Source organism: Schistosoma mansoni, chromosome 4 (genome assembly GCF_000237925.1).
Source record: "Schistosoma mansoni strain Puerto Rico chromosome 4, complete genome".
Classification (NCBI taxonomy): Eukaryota; Metazoa; Platyhelminthes; class Trematoda; order Strigeidida; family Schistosomatidae; genus Schistosoma; species Schistosoma mansoni.
In genome coordinates, this window is record NC_031498.1 from 5,513,251 (window position 1) to 5,535,816 (window position 22,566).

Below are 22,566 nucleotides of genomic sequence, written 5' to 3' on the forward strand. Positions count from 1 at the left end.
ATATTCAATGATAAAACGGATATCTAAATATGGTTATTGATAAATTCAGTGTGGATGTAATCTAATATTGTCCTAGTTACTAGCAATTTGTCAGCTTAAGGGTATAAATACCCACTAGTTTTGTTGGTTTTTACTAGACATGGGTTGCTAGTATCTAACCATAGATGTTTTGGGGCCAGTTCTCCCACGTGAAGGAATCATTGATTGGATAATACTGAAGCTATACGCACGTCAGCAAGTAGAGATGGGAAATCAGTTAATGAAGCTGTGAATCTTCATTGACTGAAGTAAGTAACCGGTATGTGTGTCACATTTGCCCAACCACCATCTCTGTCGACTCGCAATTCTAACTGACGTAGGTACATATTTGAAGTTAGCTGGAGGGTGCTAAACCCAGACATGGCGTCAGTTTTAAGTCATCGATTGATGTCCTGATCCGTGTTGTTAGATAAGGACTTCTCAGTTGGGACCCATGCGACATCTGTGATCAGGGGTTGAAGACGTTGGATGATATGTCTGGAAGTTTATAACAATAGTTCAGATGCCTTCATTCTTGATCTTTTGAATTCTGGGTTTCAATATTGTTTCATAGTCTTTTTCCTATAAATCTATCCTTACCTTTCAAACTTATAACATCTATGTTTATATTACCACTAATACTACTGTTATTTCGACTTTTTCGCTTCTCATGTAGTTGGTTTTATCTTATTATGTTGAAATAGTGTGGCAACGAAGTCCGTAATCCCTTCGAATCATAACCGGCGATTGGAATAATCGTACTTCTCTTGGGCTCAAAACGATCCTTAGAAGTGGTCCAAGGGACTTGTCCTGAGTCTGGAACACATCTTTTATCTGGAGCTGGGAAATGTCATCCTATTGATGAGACATTTTGAGTACAGTACTAACTACTCAGTCAGCATGAAAAAATCAGTGTTCAGTAGTAGATTCTCGCCAATCTACTTGAATCCAATAGTGTTGCACAATACAGCACATACAAAAAAGTCCTCTGCCCGAAGATTTTGACTTCAGAAAAGAATCTTGCAATGGGAGATACAATCAAAACAAACTAGACAATGGCAGGTTCAAGGTCAACAAGAACCAATCAACACTGAGGTGTACTAAACAAGCTGTGAACCACATGTGGAGAAACTTGAACACTTCACCTCTACTTGAAGTTTACACTGATGATGTAGTTCAAAAAAACGATGGAAGCTCCACGACCAAACCAACCAGCTCAGAGGACAAGACTCTACCTGGTCTGCAAATCTTCTCCACCACCTCAAAATCATCCTGAGGATGATTTGGGGGCTCGGAAGGTGTTGTTAACTTACTAGACCCCATACAGTAGAACTATCTTGACGTTTGTATTGAGGATTACGACTTTATTTTGGTTTACAGTTGTTGTGAGTACCATATGTTTACCAGTTGTAGGAATTATGTCTTTAGCATGCCTATCCGTGCCTCCGTACATACATCAAACTCTCTTTATTTATCGACCTAAAACTGTGTCATATCCTCTCCTGACTCTCGCGTCTTCCACTGTCCTTCTGAAATTTTGGTGATGCAAATATGGCCTATCTGGTCCTCTATAGTATGCTCTAGTGAGACCCATGATGCTCTGTGTATATGTTTGTAGGGGAACATTGTTGGATGCAAATAAACTTACAAATCTGTCACTGTCTTTTCTTTCTCCAAGGTCATGTCGTTCTACGATATCTTCAGATCCAGTGTGATCCATTCCGATCTTGTCGTTTAAATCTCTCATCAAAATGGCCAGGTCTTTTCCTGATCACTTCATTATTACCGATTGCAGCTTCTCATAAAACTGATCTTTATCCTCGTGATTGCTATCATTGGTGATTCCTTTCTTCATTGCTTTGAAGATTCTGCATGCATGAGATCCCCATACTACAAGTGCTTTTCGTGCTTCTTTGGACAGCATCCGAGCAACTCCCTGTGTGCGGAGCATTTTCTTCTTCACGACCAGAGTACAACAGCATCTTTCCTGAATCTATCCTTTCCTGTCAAGCTTGGGCCCAATGGGTTTCACTGGTTTCGAGCACCGTTAAGTTTTATCTCCTCATTTCCGCAGCTATTTGACTGCCCCCTCCCTCTCAGAAGAGCCATTGGCATCGTGACTTAAGAGGAGTCTCATCTTCCAACACGAAGCATCATAACTCTCCTAATTTAAAAATCGTTACACCCCCAGGTTAGAGTTGAACTTTATCTGATCAAGGTTTTTGACGGGGTCGCTTTCTACGGACTAGGGTTGCTGACCCCGTATCGAAAGATCGATTTTATCGTTTGTTATCTCCGAGGAATACAAAAGATGTACGTCCAGACTACGATCTCCACTGAACTCTATGAAAAAGAAATGCTATTTTCAAAGTATATATTAGCTTAATGGCCAACAACTTTCAAGTTAGGTAAATTTTCGATGCGGTAATAATGGCGGTTAGATCATCATGGATGTGAAAAAAATAATGCAACTCAAAAAGTAAAGAATCCAAGGGAAAATTACAGTGTGACACACATGGCGGCATAAAACAAATAAGCATAAGTGAACGTTGAGTCGTAGGTCATGTAATAAAATTTCATACACTTTCAGAGTTGTAAATAGAGTGCATTAATAACTATTTTTTAATAAAAATATGATATTATAGCAAATATAAATATACATGATTCTTAATAAAGGGAAATACACAGAAAAGCAAAAATCCAAATAAACCACACTAATTGCATGGAAATAGAGATGACAGTTTAAGAAAGTAACTAATTGATACCAAATAACATAGAGACAATAGCTGCGTGTATTTCGAACAAAACAACACGAAGTTATGGACGAAAAATGGGCGACGCCAAGTCGTACCTTAAATAAAGAGAAAAAAGAGTAACATCCCATTTTAATTTAGGTCTAAATAAGCTAAAAACTGGTGCATCGTTAACTACTGCTGTGTTAATAATAACTAATCACTAGGAATAAAAAATTCATATAGGACGTTATTTATTAAAATCAACATTGGTGATTTATCAGCTAATCAGAAAAGTGTTTAGTTAAAAAAAATTAATGACAAGAAGCAATACAATCGCAGTGAAAAAGATAATTTCGATATGATTGAACGACCCTTACAAGTTGAGTTGTTCATTATAGTAAAAGAAAAAGATTGAGAAATAAATATTGGGAGATTAGCTAAATTTATGAATTAGGGTAAGAAAGATTGTGGCTAGAAGTTTTTAAGTAGGAAAATACACTTGGGCCATACGAATGTCTTTAACTATGGATTGGGTCATTTCAAGTATTCTCATTCGCAAGCTGCATTAGTGAGCAGAGATTTCTTTTAATGTAGTTTACACACAATGTCGTATTCACTATGTGGTTGTGGAAAAGATATTTACATCAATTCTCAGTATTTTTCAAATTAAATATTGACAATTTCCCTGATTCTTAATAAGAAAAATGCTATCATTCACTATGATCTGAATTTCACACAAAGCCTGAGGTGTTACTATAAATTTAATTGATCCATTCAAGATCATCAGTATAATTTAGTTTTACCCGTTATTTGATTTGAATTGTAGGGCAACATCCATATTTGTTAAGCACCAAATGTCAAAACGAATACTGACAATCGAAAACTAAGCATCTACGTGAACGTCATTATGATCTCTCAGTTGCGAGAAATGGAGTTTTAGAAGATCAATTCTAAAATATATCATGACCAAACAATAATCTATCTCGAAACATGCAGAAAATATTTTGAGGTACACAAGCCTAGTAGGTTACAAACACACTTTTCACACTTGGATGTCGATAAATTTATTGTTAACCCTTATATTATTAACCTGAAAAAAATAACTTGATTTATATTATTTTCCAAGGAAAATCTTGCTTCATTTAGTCACAAATTCTCTAACAGCAGACGAGGCCTCACTTGAGAACTTCAACTGGTGAAACAAATATTTAAATATAGCCATAAATCAATGAATCAGATTCATAAAACATGATGTATAATCTCATCATAACATATATCATTAGTTAAGTAGATATACCCTCACCTAGCCAGAAACCACCAGGTTGATGTGAGTAAGAATAATCTCAACAATGAGTTTATCCTACCCCATCTTTTACATATTGAGGGACAAAATAACTTATTTTACTAATACTATTTGTTCATAACTAAACATGATATTCACCATATTTTTAGCTGGGATTCGACTACCCGGATTGAAAGCAATCTCTGAAAGTTTATGATGAATACATTTATCCAATACAATTGGATTTTATGAGGGTAAAAAACACATACAGTGTTTATATGAATGCCAAATATCTCAAAAAAGCAGTGAAATACTTAGATAATTATGATTATCCTTTTACCTCTGAAAATCGATACCAACGTCTACATAAGCATACTTATTTAAAAAGAGATTATAAGAGAATAAAGCATTAACCTTACCACTTAGTTTCAGCTTTCCCGTCTACTGAATCAATAAGATTTATCGACAGAGTCCCTATGAAATGCGTTTTTCCACTACGTGTAAAACGTCCCACATGATTTTTGATATCCAGCCTTAGAATGGTCAATGGAAGGTGGTCAGCCTCAATCGGAAACTGAAAACTGAAGTATAAAAGAAAGTAAAATTATATCAAGTAGACGTCATTAATAGACAATTTTATATAAAGAATAGTTGAAGTTAATACACCGTGAGATCATTACTATATATGTTTTCTTAAACCAAAGTTAATAAATAGAGTAGTAGTGGTACTGATTTGAGACTATCACTTTTTTACATAACATTATAGTTTAAATAATACAGACTTTTAAAGTGTATGTTCACGATCTGATAATATGCATCAAAGATACTTTTCCAATAAAACTGTTTTTAGAATAAAATAGACAAAAAAACTGCAAACGGTATATTACCTGGACACAGTATATTAATTTGGAAAGTACAGTCACTTTCGAAAATTTCTAAACGTACGTATATATTCCGTACTGTTATATCTCGAACCTTGATTCTTAATATGCCGCGAACTACTTGACTACTTGAACGATAGAACCCGCAAACGTCGCAAAAGAGAGAAGACAAAGACTGGTAAGCAGGAAGTTTATTGCCCCAAACAGTGTCAAAATATAGCACAGAAATCTCGTGTATTTATAGTTTTTGGCTGAAAGTAAATTAACATTTAGGTCAACCAATAAGCACATAGGTATCAAACTAATCCATCCAATGGAGAAGCTCCACGTTGGCATTTCTAGAACATTCCCCTAGCCGTGATTGGATGGAATGTCTGCGGCTCTTCCTGGGCTTCTTAGGGCTTCCGAGAGTCTACCGACGGGCCGTCCTTACACCTCCCCCTTTGAAGTCTGTGACGTATGAATTTCTTTTTGGATTTTCTTGAAGCATTGTTGTTGTTCTCGTTTTTCTGTTCATCACCCTTATTGGCTGCGCGCTCTCACTCTTAAGTTTTTCTAGTCGTTGGTTGCGGCCTTCTTTCGGGCCTTTCTCCACCAGAATGTGGAACGGTACTTGTGTGTCTACTGCTGCTGTCCTATGATCCCTTTTTATCTGATTCATATGTCTGGTACATTTTCCGTCCCTTCCACGGACTAAATAAAGTACTTTCCCAATACGCCGTACTATGACACCTGGTTCCCATTTCTGACCGCCTTGATACTTTACAAGTACCTTTTCGCCGCGGTCGTTCGTCTGATACTCTTGTACAGGTTTTCTTCTTTTCTTGGGTGGCGATTTTTTTTCAAATATCCATGGGTTCTTTGCCTGAACTTCTGATTCGCCTTCTCCTGCGGCAATGAGTACATCTTCTCCATGTTTTGCCTGGGGACCGATCAACCTTGAGAGTGCATCAGATCTCACCGGACTACATATATGATTAATTGGCTGGTTAGCCAACTGCAACATTTCTATTAGGTCAAGACCAAGCAAATCTAGTCCTGGGCTTTCAGTGAGATATACTTTCACATTCTTCTGTACATTCCCTTTTTTAACTGGGCAGCATATCTCTCCAGCAATATTTACCTTCTCTCCAGATGCACTGAGTGCTAACTGAGTTGTAGGGAGCACCAAGGGTTTGCCAATATGACTCCATGTTTTGCGGCTGATAAGTGAAATATCTGAAGCAGTGTCAAGCTGTAGACGGGCACGGCGTCCATTAATCTCTAAGGTCACATATTTTCTTCGATTATGTTCTGTGCTGGTATGTGCTACCATTATTCTATTGGTTGATGAACAGTTTTTACGTCTTCGGTAATGAACACTCGATGAGCGACGGTGCATCTTCTTCTTACAACATGTTTCTTTATGTCCTTTGAGCTGACATCTAGTGCACCGGTAGTTTTTGTATGGGCAGAACCTTTTGTAATGCAGCTCTCCGCAAAACCAACATGCGGATGGAGGCTTCTTAATGGTTGTGTTCTGCTTTTGCATATAGGAATCTTTCTTCCCACTTACTGCCTGTACATAAGGTAGTCGACCATTATTTTCTACCATTGAAGTGTCATGCTTCAAGTTCACCAGACGCTGACATTCAGTAGTCACCTCTTGAAGCGTGATATTTGGACACTGTTCAATTTTACTTAGAATTCTGGTTCTGATGTCGGTATCTTCTGAAGACTGTAAGCTGCATACGAAAACAAGACATTTGAATTGGTTTTCTGTCATTGCTGATAGTTTAAAGCGCTCACATTCGCGATTTATTATGCTAGCATGTTGCACCCAGTCATCATTGCCGGCTTTTACTATTTTCAAGCACTGATATCGAATATTGAACAAGGAGGACTGTTCACCGAAAATTTGCGACAAAATTTTAACTGTTTCTTCGAATGAAATGTCTCTTGGGTTCTTGGGCAGAATGTAATTAGTATATCGTTCATGTTCAATGGTACCCAGCTTTCGTAGTAGCACCCTGACCTTGGCGGCATCATCAAAAGTTTCTAGGTCGACATTAAATACATCTTCATATTTCTTGTACCAAGATTCGAATGTTACACCAGCAACACCATCAAAATGAAATTCGTGAATGGAATCAATGATACAATCAGCATGCGATTTGGCAGAAACATCTGTAAGTCCATTCTTATTGAGGTTCATCTGCTGGGTTAGTTTTTCGAGTATGCGCATCTGGAATTGTTCAAGCCGTTTTTCATGGCGCTCTAGAAAAACTTCAAATTGGTCAAAGGTAATAGACATCTTGATAAATTAACCCGTCGCCAGTTGTTATATCTCGAACCTTGATTCTTAATATGCCGCGAACTACTTGACTACTTGAACGATAGAACCCGCAAACGTCGCAAAAGAGAGAAGACAAAGACTGGTAAGCAGGAAGTTTATTGCCCCAAACAGTGTCAAAATATAGCACAGAAATCTCGTGTATTTATAGTTTTTGGCTGAAAGTAAATTAACATTTAGGTCAACCAATAAGCACATAGGTATCAAACTAATCCATCCAATGGAGAAGCTCCACGTTGGCATTTCTAGAACATTCCCCTAGCCGTGATTGGATGGAATGTCTGCGGCTCTTCCTGGGCTTCTTAGGGCTTCCGAGAGTCTACCGACGGGCCGTCCTTACACGTACAAATAGATGAAAACTATAACATGTGAGATGTTACCTGACTTTTTATGTATTGAGTAACAGATAAGTCGAAAAAGAGTAAATTAAAACTGAAACATTGATACTTATCATTCAGGAAGTATGTGTTCAGCAAAGCTATTACAAATGTGTCACTTTTTTATTGTTTGCTCAAGTAGTTTAATCTATAAATAACTCTCACCACTGATTCCCAATCAATCGAGCTCTTTGGTTGTATGAGAAATTAATAAAACTAATAATATATGGGGTTTTCATTACATCACCAATCACAGGTAAGTAGCAAACGAAGGTAATAGAAGCACGTGGGATGTAAAAATATTAGTGACATAGAGATACATGTATTCGGTAACAATCACAAACGTAGAAAATTTAGACGTGTTACAGGAACCAACGAAAATTCATTCAAAAAGAGAAATTATATATATTCTCAGGATTTGAAGCAAGATACTTAAAAAAATAATAATACGCTTATTTTTTAAGGCCAAGGTAGTGCGATAATAGAAAGTAAAAGTGGTATCATATGAGAAAATCAATACAGTACAAAGCATTCCGAGGACTTAACACATGAACTGATGAGTACATTGAATGGATTCCTAAGACGTGTAACACTTTCTAGAGGTAAAATGAGTATATTTTTATTGGTAATATTTTAGGACTAACAAAGTAACATTATGAAAACATGTGATATTAAATGGTAATTCAACAATACAAAGTCATTACCAACCATTTAATGTACTTTAATCTGAATGTTCACTTATAATATCCGATGACAAACTAAGAATTAACAACAAATATCTCATATAATACATACATAAATATGTACGAAATTACCTTTCTTCGTACTTTGGGTCCAAGTTATCTTTAACAGTTTTAGTCTTTTTTGAATCACTGACCATGTTTTCGTGTAAATCCATAAGATAAAGTTTTACATATGGATCAGATAGACCGTCTTTATCAACACCGCTTAAATGTCTATATACATAGGGATGAGATAAGAAATAAAAATATCATTCATAAACTCAACAAATAGAAGATGGATGACTTAAGGATCTAAGACAAATGAGCTATACTAAGTCTGATGCAATTATTTTCCATAATCCAATAAATGAATGAAGTTGAACACTGGGTTAATACATATGTATTGTTATATAGTTGAAATCATGAGTCAATTGAAGCTAGCCCACCATGGAAAACCTGGAAGCGCTGGACGACCGTTTCTTCCTATTGTGGGACTCCTCAGCAACGCGCATCCACCATCCCGCCTCGCGAGATTCGAACCCAGGACCTATCAGTCTCTCGCGCGAGCGCTTAACCACTATATGTATTAAATTCACTTAGTATTGTTTGTTTGAATCTTCCCATCGATTTGTTAGGACTGCAACTGGTCAGTCTCTAATTGGCATATGTGAATACTGTGCGTATTGCCTCGATATAGCCTTGATTCACAAGCATGATAAGCAAAGATGGATAGTGGCTAGTAGTGGAATCCAGTTTGATGCGCGTTTCGTCCTATTTGGGACTCGTCAGCTGAATGTACCTGCATCTCAGAGTTGATGTTCACTCTGGGACTCGAACCCAGTACCCTCGCTTCAAACGCGCGTCCTGGATTCCACTGCTAACCACTATCAATCTTTGCTTATCATGCTTGTGAATCAAGGCTATATCGAGGCAATACGCACAGTATGCACATATGCCAATTAGAGACTGACCAGTTGCAGTCCTAACACATCGATCGGAAGATTCAAACAAACAATAGTAAATGAATTTAAACTTCACCCCATCGCACAAGCAAGTGGCTATCAGGACTCATTGGCCGAGTGGATAACGTGATGGCGTTTGAAGTGAGGGTACTAGGTTCGAGTCTCAGAGTGAACATCAACTCTGGGATGCAGGTACATCCAGCTGACGAGTCCCAAATAGGACGAAACGCGCGTCCTGGATTCCACTGCTAGCCACTATCCATCTTTGCTTATCACACTATATGTATTGCTTCCGCTCTCGTTTATTTTCAATGTAACATAATACACTACTTAGTAGTACTCAGTAGTTCAAGTTAGGATTGTTCAATTCTACAGGTCGCAAAGTGTATAGTTGAAAAACAGAAGTGTTGATTCATTCTCCTACGTGATCTGGCATTTCATTTTTTTACACACAACATTATTAGAAGCTTGCCAATTATTGGAATATAGTGCCAAATCTTATCACAGATTACATCACGCACTGATCCTAGACAAATATCGAAAATCAAGAAGCACTGGACAGCTATTTCGTCCCAGTACGGGACCCCTTAGTAATGTGTATCTACATTCCCACTAGAGATCAAACCCAGGACCACCGACCAATTCGTTATGGCTCAGCCTTAAAACCAGTGGGCCAGGACCCGACAGTGTACGTCAAGATATTTTATTGTTAATTACCTGTGTCACATTTACGAGAAAGTGGCACTTCCTAATGTATAATAACATCGTCACTCTCTTCATATGCACTCATTTGAAGGAGGAATTCTCCTTTTGATAGTATTTTTGATGACGTACATGTTTGTTTTTTATGACAATTTGTATGAGTAATTCGATAGTTGGATAAAATTTGTAAAAGGATTATTTACTGGACAGATTATTTCTTCATATATATTCGTTAATTAAGACAGTCAGTCAGCTACAACGTAGGACCAGGCACATATATGCATCGGTCCAAGTTGCCATACCTCGTTAGCACAACAAGATCAACACCAGATTCATAGAAGTAGTTAATTTAGTGGTAGTAGTATATAAAATATAGGTTGTATATAAGAATATAGTATAGGAAGGAAGAAAGTTATGAAGCAATTTTAAGGTTTAAGGGAAGATAAAGAGTGTATACACCTACGCCATTTTGATCGATTCTGAGCCATGTCACCTAGAGTCTCCAACCATTGGTTACGATAGTCACACGGACCCCAACCAGGTAGTCTGTATCTACTAACATGGCTCAGACTAGAAGTTAGTGACTTCAAGCACTGATGGCATGTTTTGGTTTGGCCGCCCCTAACTCTTTTCCAACCATCCCCTACACTAGTCAGTGTTTCGCGCACTAGAGTCGTTGGCCATAGTGACACTTGAGGAGGAAACCGAAAGAGGAAGTTTAGTGTTGAAAGTTGAGGTAGAAGGAATGGTAGGAAGTGAAGAAGGAGATTGATTATGAATACAGTGGTCTTGAGTGCTGTTAGAGGTATGAGGGCAGTTATCACTTCCCGGTTGCCCATACCGTAGAAAGGTTCTTCTAGAGGTACCTGGAAAGGAAATCGGGTTAGAAGTGGTCTTAATGACCTAAGAGCGTGACCGCAGTGCCCAAGGGACAACTGCTTGAGGTCGGTCACACACGACCTTTTGTGGGTAGTTTTTGTGTTAGCTCCGTACTTGTTGGGACCTTACCGCCAGGGACGGAAATCCGTGGGATAAGGCGAGGTGTGCATTTTTAGGGTCGACCTTTTCTAACCCCATCCCTCCTTGTGGGAAGGCAGCATCGCTGTTATGCTGGCTGTCCGAAGGAAACACCTTACTGCTGTCACACCTCTGTACAGTCAGCAGTAGGACTTCGCCTTCGGACATTGGGTTTGCTGCTTTTAGTCTTACCGCTCTTCAACCGACCTGTCTGGCATGGTAGGACCTTGAGGAATGATTGTTCCAGACAGTATAGCTCGATTGGTTCATCACGATAGGCAAGCCCGACCACCACGTCAAGGTAGCAGCAAAGGTCGTTGATATATTGATCATTGATCCATCAGCAGTTCTCTTCTTTAGATCTATTTATTCTTCGTTTGTGCTCCCATCAGACATATATACATATATATATATAGTGAATGACTAATTTTCCTCGCATTTTCTTATAGTTACGTAAGTGAAATTATGTAAATCGCTCTCTAATTAATAAAATAACGAGGTGTCAACAGAAAGTGTTAGTATAAATATTCTTTCAAGTATAGGCTAACTCTTTTGTACATATTTGTATGTAGTTTTATGGCTGCATAAAAATTGAAGTATCACAATGAGAGTGGCACAAATAAGAGTGAACTACTTACTGACATTCATGTACTGTTACTTCTAAATAGTTCGATAGAGTATGAAACTGAATAGTTAGACGAATACGACCCAATGATGAATTGCTTATTTGTTGTATACTATTACTTGTCATCACTTGTCTAACTGCCTGAGCAGACTGATTATTGAAGTTTGTTGTTGATAAAGATTCTGTAGAAGAAATAATATCCTAGAACAAAAATATTTTCAAAGAAAAGTACCATTTGACAGTAGTTTTAGTCTTAGAGGTGGTTAGTATGAAGTTTTATGACAGCATACCTCATATTCATATTATTATAAAATCAGTTCTCGGAAGTATTCTTCTGTTCAGAGAATATCACAAACAATAAATGGATAAAATCGTCAATGTTGCTACGCATAGGTATATCGTGAACATGTATTCTAAAAAATACATTCAACACATGGATTTCTAGTTTGTTTAATGTTCCATAACTAAGAAAATATGGCTGAAAAATTTGGCGATACGTCGGAAAACGAAGTTACTTTACGATTATAATACGAAGAGCTCTATAGAAGTATACGTTGTTAGTAAATAGTGGATTATGCTTAACAAGTACCGATAGTCCGTAAAATGACAAAGATTACATAAATTATATTCAATGAACTAAGTAAACTGCAACAAAACTAATCCTAGTTTTATCTAATTTATTCATAAGAGACTTAAAATGTGTATTCAGTACATATCGAAGTGCTCACTTAGAACAAATTCAATTTATTGTGATCAAGGTCTCTCATAATACTGATCAAATGGTGCTAGGATACAAGGAGGGCTTGTCCCTTCAGGCCATAGTGTCTCACGAAAGCAATTTAGAGAGCGTTTAGGCTAAACTCATCACTGAATGACTGCAGTGATGAAAATATCTGAGTCTTCTGATAGTCGACGTCTACATAAATAACGAAATCATTTCAAAGCGTGGGGGACTATTCCTTTTACTAACAGCTAATAAATTCTTTTCAAGAAGTGGAATAAGTAAATTTATAACAGCTAGCGAACTAAATACGAAAGGATGTTAAGTCAGACAAAGTAGTATCGTGCAACTATGAAGATGTTGTTTTAGCGAACAAATAATGATGTTCGTTTAACAGCTATCAAAATTATTACAGCTGAAACCGAAGGTTAACTGTTGTTCGATTTTGACTTAACTATGCTAACATAAATTAAGTAATATTCTTCGGTCACAACAAAAAACCACATTAAGAAAGTTTTCATTGGAGGCTAAAATCACATGAATGTAAGAAATCAAATACTAGTGAAAAACAGTTGCATCACAAATTCATTTAGTATTGTTTGTTTGAATCTTCCCATTGATGTTTAGGACTGCAACTAGTCAGTCTCTATTTGGCATATGTGCATACTGTGCGTATTGCCTCGATATAGCCTTAATTCACAAGCATTGTAAGCAAAGATGGATAGGACGAAACGCGCGTCCTGGATTCCACTGCTAGCCACTACCCATCCTTGCTTACAGTTGCATCACAAGTTTATACGTGTCAACAAAGTAAGAGTTACAGATGAACCCAATTTCTCTTGGAACCGATCATAAGATGATCAAAACCAAACAGAAATTACAATCAAATTACCAAAGTTAAAATACAACCTACTGAATCAAATGATAACGAAATTTATTACTGTTAACAAAAAACATAAGTCATAAGTACCATAGTACTTACATTATCATCAGGAAAACGATTTCTTACAACCATTTCTGGATTCGCTGTAGGGGATTCCGAAGGTTTTTCAGTTGGGGTAGAATTATCGGTAGATTTCTTATTCAGGGATAAACTGCGTTTTATATTGGTATTATCATCCCCACTTGGATTTTGGCGTTGTCCAGGAAGTAAAGCCTGTTATAATAAGAAACATTTATTTCTCCTTAGGTAATCAATTTTTGTGTACATCTAATTATTCTACAGAGATTTCTCACAAAGTTGAAAGCTATGAGCTAAACTATCTTAAAAGTGTGCTAGGAGTTAAATCACAACTATTGTGTAAACGTCCATAACTCGATGGATTGGTTAATACAAAGAAAATAAAAACAATTACCAAATGGTTGAACAAATGAGTCATTCATAAATAACGAAGAGCCTGGTACAAATACGGGTTGACAAAAGTTGGAATACTACACTAACACAATGAAATCAAATTAACAAGATGAATAATAAAGGAGTCGAAATAATGCAGTAGTAGTGATAATGAAAAGACTAAACACTGATAATCTTATTTGAAAGGGCAGAAAGAATAGCTATGCATGAAGGGATATAGGAACGGAAGATCTAGAAAAATATTAAAATGAAATATACCTGCATCAATTTGACTGACTCTGAGTAATCCAAAGTCTCCAACCACTGGTCGCGGTCAATGAGCGGACCGCGATACAGAAATGACAGTGGGACAACGGTTTATGATTAAATTTTAACAGTCAAAGGGAAAAACAAACTTGTAAGTTACATCAGTTTCTATTTAGACATTTTGGATATTGCGTTTTCAAACTGAATAAGTATCAACTCATTCTTATTCAGTCAAGAATAACTAATATGTGTTGGTCCAGTAATTAATATTTTCTTGAAACGTATCTTCGATGACTAATCTTTACAATCAGCAATCGTTTTGTTATTACTTTTACAATTTTATTTCTCTGTTCTTATGGGGTATAGAAACTTGAACCGATGTATATGCGTATCAGTTTCTATGTTATGACTGACTGAATTATCTAAGATAACAAACCATACTAAAGTGGAATAAGAAACCCATATCTAAAGTGTAGGCCAACACATGAAGTCAATCTGTGAAGTTACCGATTTGTATGAGAAGATATAGATCTTGTAGTTAAGGTCCATGAAACCATTGTAAATAATTATCAGGAACCATAAGTAAAAAAGGTTTTAAAAACAGTAAAAGTGGACTATAAACAAATGCCCTTTATTTTAAAAAAGAAATCTAAATCATGTACATTTTGGTATTCAATGTTACTATTTCATTTTCGCTAATGTCCTGTACTTGAATTAGATAATTACTATCATGACTTTTTATTGATTATATACTATATTCCAATACACAGTATGTTAGACATTAAATAGGAATAATATATTTGTAAAATCTCAGCGAATGAATTTGTAGTAAATCCAACGTTTCGCCTGGCAATCTGGTCCAAGCTTTTTCAAGGAATTATAATCAAACATTAAAATTATCGAATATAAATAGGTACATGGTTCTCCGAGTTCATTATACACTGAATAGGTCATCCAATCAATGTTAACAAAAAGTCTAAACTAGGTATGTTTAAGAGATATGTGATGTGAAGTGATGAGTGTTCATATAACATATTGTGATGTGAAGTGATGAGTGTTCATATAATATATTGTATAGAAAAACGTAAGAGGTGAGAGGCGAAAATTACATTCACATTATATATTGTCTCTTATCAGTGAATTTATAAGGAAACATACAATTTGTAATATATATGATATGAATCATATCTGTCACAGTATGTATAACATGAAGATAATTAAACAAAATAAAAATAAAATATAAAGGTGAAATTTGAAGATCGTAATTTTTGACTGTATGTATGTGTCATTTTTAATGTTCCAATGAATTCTTTAACAAATTCCGATAAGACAACAGATTAGAATCATTGAGTGTAAATTGTTGTCATTTTAGATGATACGAATTAGATAAAAAACATTAAGGAGTTCAGGTTGTTACTTATTAATGATTAGCTGCCATGGCACTGCTAATTGTATTCCATCCCTCCTATTAATATTGTTTGGATTAGCCCATATGTATAAGGCTTCAGCTGTTTGTCTCTCCTTGTAAGAATTAAAAGCTTTTTGAAGGATTCTTGTGCCATCGAAATCAATTGTATGACCTGATTCTATCGAATGTAATGCTATCGCTGATTTGTTCTCCAATTTCCTTACATCATCTGAGGATTTAGGAATATGTTTCAAACATTGTTTGTGTTCCTTCACCCTCACATTCAGTTGTCTTGATGTTTCACCTACATACGTTGCATTACAGTCACTACATTTGATTTCATAGACACAATTTTGTTGTTCTTCTTTATGTATTGGATCTTTAATTCTTACTAATTTTGATCTTAGAGTATTGTTTGTTCGAAAAAATACTCTTATATTTTGATTATTTAAGATTCTTCGAATATCTTCCGAAATTCCTTTCCGATATGGGATCACCACTGTGTTAACCCATTCCTTTTTCTGTAATCTTTTTGTATTAACAATGTCGTCTTTTCTTTCAATCTTAATTATTTTTTTAATAAAATCTTTTGGATAATTGTTCATAATTAAGGTAGATGTAATTAAATTTATTTCCGTTTTCATATCATTTGGTTCAGTGACAAGTTTTTGAGCTCTTGTAATCATATTTTTGACTACTGTCACTTTGGTTGAGTGTGGATGTGCCGATTTAAAATCTAGAAATTTTTCTGAATTTGTCGGCTTTCGAAATATACTAATTTTTAAGCTATTATTAACTTTCCTTTTCACTAAACAGTCTAGGAAAGGTAATTTGTTTTCAGGAGATTCCAACTCTTTGGTGAACTTGATTTTTCTATCAAAGTTGTTGATGAGTTTAAACAGTTCATCCAAATGGTTTCGTTTTATAATGACAAAGGTGTCATCTACATATCTTAACCATACTTTCGGTGCCTGAGAACATAATGAAATGGCACTAGTTTCCAATGAATGCATAAAGAGGTTAGCAACAATTGGGGAAACTGGTGATCCCATAGCTACACCTTCAGTCTGTCTGTATAAATTCCCTCGAAAACTGAATATAGTTGAACGTAAACATAGATCTAACGCTTTAATAATATCCGAGGTAATTAAAGGACAGCGTTGTTTAAGATCAATGTCAGAATCTAATAGATTATATATAATATCTAATGTTTTCTTAATTGGAACATTAGTGAATAATGAGCAAACATCAAAACTTGCCATTATTTCATCTTCTTCTATGTGAATATTAGAGATAACATCTTTAAAAACATTAGAATTTTTTATTCCGTGTTTGATTGTGCTTTCATATGGTTTAAGAATCTTAGCTAGGTATCTAGAAAGATTGTAGGTTGGTGAATTGGTATAATCAACAACAGGTCTTATTGGGACATTTGTTTTATGTATTTTTGGTAATCCATAAAATCTGCATGGTTTGTTGCTTTTTGGATATAGAGAAAACCATAGAGATGGTCCTAGTTTCGGTTTTAAAGTCTGTAGCATTTTGGCTGTTTCGGCTTTCAACTTATTCAAAGTTGCTCTACATTTGTTAATCTTGATTTTTTCATAAGGTCCAGATTGGAGATGTTCATTGACTTTTTTCTCATAATCAGAATTATTCATAACAACAGTGGTGTTTCCTTTGTCAGCTCTCATAATAACAATTTTTCTGTCTTTACGTAGCTGTTTTAGAGCATTCATTTCTTCTTTACATAGATTAGGTGTATTTGGTTTTTGTTTCAATAACGCATTTGAGATTTTAAACCTCACTGAATTCGCTTGATCAGTCGGAACATTGTTTAAGGCAGGTTCAATAACCGGAATAATTTCTGAAGCCATAAGTCGTGTTTTGCTCAAATTGAAATTGAGGCCTTTTTTAAGCAATGATAGTTCGTGTTGATTTAAATGTTTGTCAGATAGATTCACAACAATTTTGTTTATATCTAGTTCTTTGGAATTGTTTCTAATCGTGTCATTATTGGAATTTGATGGATGTTTAAACATTTGTTCGAATTTCCTTATTTGACGTTTTTTTGTAATTTGATCATAAAAGTTTTCTTTATGTTTAAAAAATTCAACAACATTTGTTTCTATTTCTGGTGGTATAATTAAAGATAAAACATTATCAATGTTTGCAATACGTGAACGTAGAGATTCCAAATTTTTAGTGGATTTATGAATACGTTCTCTAAGAAATACTCTAGTAGCTGTAACAGCTGCTTTTTGTGATCGTGGTGAATCGTCTGGAGTCTTGACTCTTAACGTTCTTGGATAAACATGATGGTTTAAACAGCGTAGATTGAAAATTCGGTGGTTATACCAATTGTACATTTTCTTCGATAATTTTATGCGATTGCAGAATAATATATAAGAACTCTCGTCTAAATTAGAACGAATAGTTAACATTGATTGGATGACCTATTCAGTGTATAATGAACTCGGAGAACCATGTACCTATTTATATTCGATAATTTTAATGTTTGATTATAATTCCTTGAAAAAGCTTGGACCAGATTGCCAGGCGAAACGTTGGATTTACTACAAATTCATTCGCTGAGATTTTACAAATATATTATTCCTATTTAGTGTTTTACATCAACTCGGCGCTCAAATACAGTATGTTAGTTATATTTTTTTCTGTCTGTCTTTTATTGGTTTGAAATTAATAGAATTCAGAGTAAAAGGATTTTATATAATTCAATTAAAGATTCTTGAGAGAGCACCTTAGAAATAGCGTCTATTAATAGCTTAGTATATAAACAACCTACGCCTGTCTTAGATAACAGATTTTGATAATGCATGTGGGTGACGACTAGATTTATAAGAAAACAAAAATATTAGCTTCATAAATTATAGATTTATTAATAATCGAGTAATTAGACATGAACGTTATTTAAATGGTGTTACTCATGTAATGTGATAAAAAGAGAATTTGAAATACTGTTAACAACCAAATGTAGCAGTGTGATTTATGTTAATTATATCTGTCGACATAAGTAGTATGTAACACCAATCAAAAGTGGAATGGCTGGCAGTAGAAGGTTGAGAGGATCAGATTAAAGAGAACGGGAATGTGAACAGAGTGTAATTATAATGGCAATGAAGTATTTAATGTACGGTTTTTCATATTTCATGAAGACACTTTGTAACTTTGCGTTATACAGTAAGCTGGTAGTCCCCACCTGAGTTCCCGTTCATTACAGCAGAGTTTTGGAATGTCAATAATTTACATCTAAGTAAACTCTGAAGATAAAGTCAAGATGGGATTATTTTCTCATGTCAAAGATATTCACGTTAAAAGTATGGAGTATATCAAATTAATACCAATTAAAAATTTTAACTATTTATTCTAAAATGTTAGGTAAAATATTTATAAAACTCACCAACAATTGTAAATGCATGTAAATGGTTGATGATTCCCGACCTGTATCTTGTAAGGTGAATGGTCGCGTGACAGACATATTCTTCTGTGTTAATAAGGTTTGTAGTGAGATGTTACAGGATCCTAGTTTTGTCTCCGTTCGGCTGTCACGTATCTAAATCATGTCACAAGGAAGACAAGGCCTACAATTTGACGTTTTATTGAAACATGTGAAAATGATATGGATAAGAAATCAGTATTATGTAATGGTGTCTTAGTTGTCAACTTGTACCACTACATACAGTGAACATACGAACAGACATAACTGTTTTGCTGCACAGCATGATGTAACAGTGGATTAATTTAGTCGTCGAATTATCACGTCAGTAAGCTGTTATGAATAGAGAAATATATTGGAAGCCGGAAAAACTCGAGACAGTAACAACGAAAAATTGGACTAGAATAGTGGAAGTTCAATATTTGAAGCAAGAAGTACGAGTGAATCTGTATGACAATGACTATAAGTTATGAACTGAAAGTCAGTGGTTTCACTGACTAAGGTAATCCATTATTGTTATTGTTCCGAAAGATTTCCCAAATTATTTCAATCAATGCAGGTCACTCCTCTTACATAATCACTGGATTTGCTTATCAGGGGATTCCCTATTTGTCATTAAGGCGACAAAGATGAACTGAATGTCGGCGGTCGCTTTGTATTTTCGGACATCAGATAGGTTAAATTGTACATTAAAACCTTAATTGATAGGCTATAGCGCATTACAGCAATTGTTGTCGCACTTCACGGTAAAGAATTATTTATACTACTGTTAAAATTTTTAAAACCGACCTGACAACAACATGCAGTAGTATTATACTTATGTTCATATGTACGACATATTATTACAAAATCTAATTACTTTAGACTAAATGCCAAATAATAGAATATTCTAGCTAACTGAGGATAAAACGTACCTTTCTAAATATAGAAACCATAGGTCAGTATTCTAATAAACTTAGTTTTAAATAAGTCAACTTGATCCACATCTCTGCTGAAGTAATTATGACTACTAAAAATACCCTCCGAAAGGAAAAGAAGAAATATGAGTTAAACTTACAATAAGCTGAAGTATATCAACGTTTGGATCACTAACAAGAAAATGATGCACAGAGTTCCAAACAGGATTTTGTGTTTTTTCTTTAACTTCGTTTGTTTGATAATCACGTCCTAGATGGATATTACAAAATGGTGAAGGTTCCTGTAGTTGTTTTACGGGCTGATAATGGGAGAAAGAGAAGAACAAGGAAGAAGTTGAAGAAAGGGTAGCTGTTTAAAATCATAATTAATTACAAAGTAATGTTTTTAGTTACAAAAGACAAATATCCAAGATGATGTACAAAAGCAGTGGATTTCAGAAACTTGTTAAACAAAACAAAAATGATTGAAAGTTACTGCTGATATATCTATACATTAGTTACATAACGATATCGTCAATTAGCTGAAGTTGCATGAAAACCAAGTGCTATTTACTGTGTCTATGTTAAAGTGTTAACTCCGCCTGGAGCCCTTCTAGAGTTAGTCCCAGTCCCAAGCCCAGGTAAAGGAGGTCGGTTTAACTTTGAAAATCACATTGATGACGCATAAATTGACAGACCATTCCTACCAAACTTCAACAAGGAGAACAAAGTAAAACTATTTAAATATTATTATTCACACAATATATGGTAAAATCATTTTTACGATTAGCCTGTTCGGATTTACGTAAGTAGTCTAGATTAACTTTAGAAGCAAGTAGAATAAAGAACAGTACCAAATACACGTTTCTATGGTAAATAAGACCCGCTAAAATCCGTGAAATTATCATTTATAATCTTGTAGTTATATTCGTCATGAAATCTAACATCAAGTGAAGTTTACACTTCAGTACTGACTTTCGAAAATGAGATTAGAGTATTGATTACATTTGTTATAGGGACTCATAACCATCAGGCGTTACACGTAAAAATCCAAACTGATATTTGTTGGGACAATGTTTTAGACAAAGAAAATCATTCATGCATAAACGTTATGATAAGCAATAGCGAAGAAATCAGTATATATTTCGTCCTATCACTTTTACATAAAAACATCAATTACAAAGGTGTACATACGTAACCACAAACAATAACAGAGTTATCATAAATCAAATATTATCTTCAAAATGTTTTAAATGTTGAAAACTGAATCTTCTGGGAAGAATATTAATGAAAATGTTTAATTAAGAAAGCTGAGAACTCACTAATAGCGTAAAATGTCAAACATCGTAAACATGATATATTAGAACACAAGAAACCTGATCAATAAAGACTTTGAAAGAGGGTACAGGTAATTTATTTAATAACCATATTTCCATTTGAGTTTGCAGAGATGATGATAATCCTCTCTGATGTATGAATTATAGATAAATGGATGAATATTATCAAAGGGAGTTGCCAGGTGTGACCTATTTCCATCATATATTATGTCACTTATCTCGCGACTTCTTCTAGGATGGCCCCAAATAATTTAGTTTTTTCCTCTTGCTAACAAATTGCAGTTGTAACGAGTAAGTAAGTCCTCAATAACTTTCAATGCAGATTACCACGTTGAATTGTGCTATTTCCCTGAAAAGTTAATTTCTCTTTTAGTTTGTTATTCCAAGTCATTGCTACAAATATATAAATAGTTGTTGGAACACATTCAACTTGTGAGAATATAAAGAGCCTCTTTAACTTTTCTTCTTACTGAGACGTTTGGGGGAGATTACAACGACAGTGTTGTTATTATAGAGAAGGAACTAGTTACTAGATGAGACTACAGAGTCTAGCCTAAGTTTCAGACATAATCACCTAGGAACAAGACTTCCCTTCAAATTTATATATTATAATTTCTATCCAGTATATAAAAAAATACTGCACAGATATTATACAGTTTACAAAATAACTTACTGGCAAATTATTCGCTTGTTCAATAACAACGTATAAAAATCCTGAACTCATACTTCGTCCGGACGCTTTACGATACTGCAGAGCCTGTTCCATTGACTAATAATCATCATGTAGTTTGGAACGGCATGGTTTAGTATAAAGGGAAAAGGGAAATAGAAGATGAATAAAAAGCGAATATTATTACAAATAAATAATGAGTGATAAATAGAGAGCGAGTATTAGTATGTATTTTCTTCAGAGAATCAGTCAATGAAATTATGTCAAATCATAATTAGCAAAATGAACTGAAGAGTAATTGACTGACAAACGATTCGATTATGCAAATAAAATGACTAAGAAATAAAACAGAGGGAAGGAATAACAAGTAAACGCAACAACTTCCTTATGAGATTTGAAATAAAAATCGAATTCAATGAATCTACAATATCATGAAGAAAATATCCAACTAGCTTGAGAACGTTCAGTATGTAATGCCTTTTTGTACACAAAATATGAACAGATGTATAGAATGATCAATTGAGGTACAAACAAGGAGTAAACATCCAAACATAAAATGCGAATGAAGAAGATACACATTTACAGTGGATTTATAATTTTTTCAACAAATTTCATATAAAACAGTTCACAAATTAAAAATCTGAAGATTGAAATAAACAAAAAGTAATCAAAACTAACCAATAACACAAGCAAGTCAGGTTAATTTTAACGATTCACAAAGATTTTAATATTCCGTAACCAGGTACAAGATCATGTACCCAAATTGAAGACCGGCGTCTAGCGAAATCGCCCGACCCCATAAAACAATATAGGTGAGGAAAGAC

At 34.9% G+C, this 22,566-nt stretch overlaps 1 protein-coding gene and 1 non-coding gene across 2 annotated transcripts; one reads left to right on the plus strand and one right to left on the minus strand.

Annotated features, from left to right (window-relative positions):
• Window positions 1-2,835: 2,835 nt before the first annotated feature.
• Window positions 2,836-21,838, minus strand: Smp_050630 (putative synaptotagmin; the record flags this gene model as incomplete). Its single annotated transcript, XM_018796633.1, has 8 exons — window positions 2,836-2,869; window positions 4,455-4,616; window positions 8,441-8,581; window positions 11,667-11,854; window positions 13,357-13,530; window positions 18,804-18,956; window positions 19,897-20,055; window positions 21,746-21,838. The coding sequence occupies 8 exons, from the start codon at window positions 21,836-21,838 to the stop codon at window positions 2,836-2,838; spliced, it is 1,104 nt and encodes a 367-aa protein (XP_018651755.1).
• On the plus strand, window positions 9,416-9,479 carry Smp_tRNA_01522_Pseudo_TTG.1.1. The gene has a single exon. It is a non-coding gene (tRNA).
• Window positions 21,839-22,566: the final 728 nt, after the last annotated feature.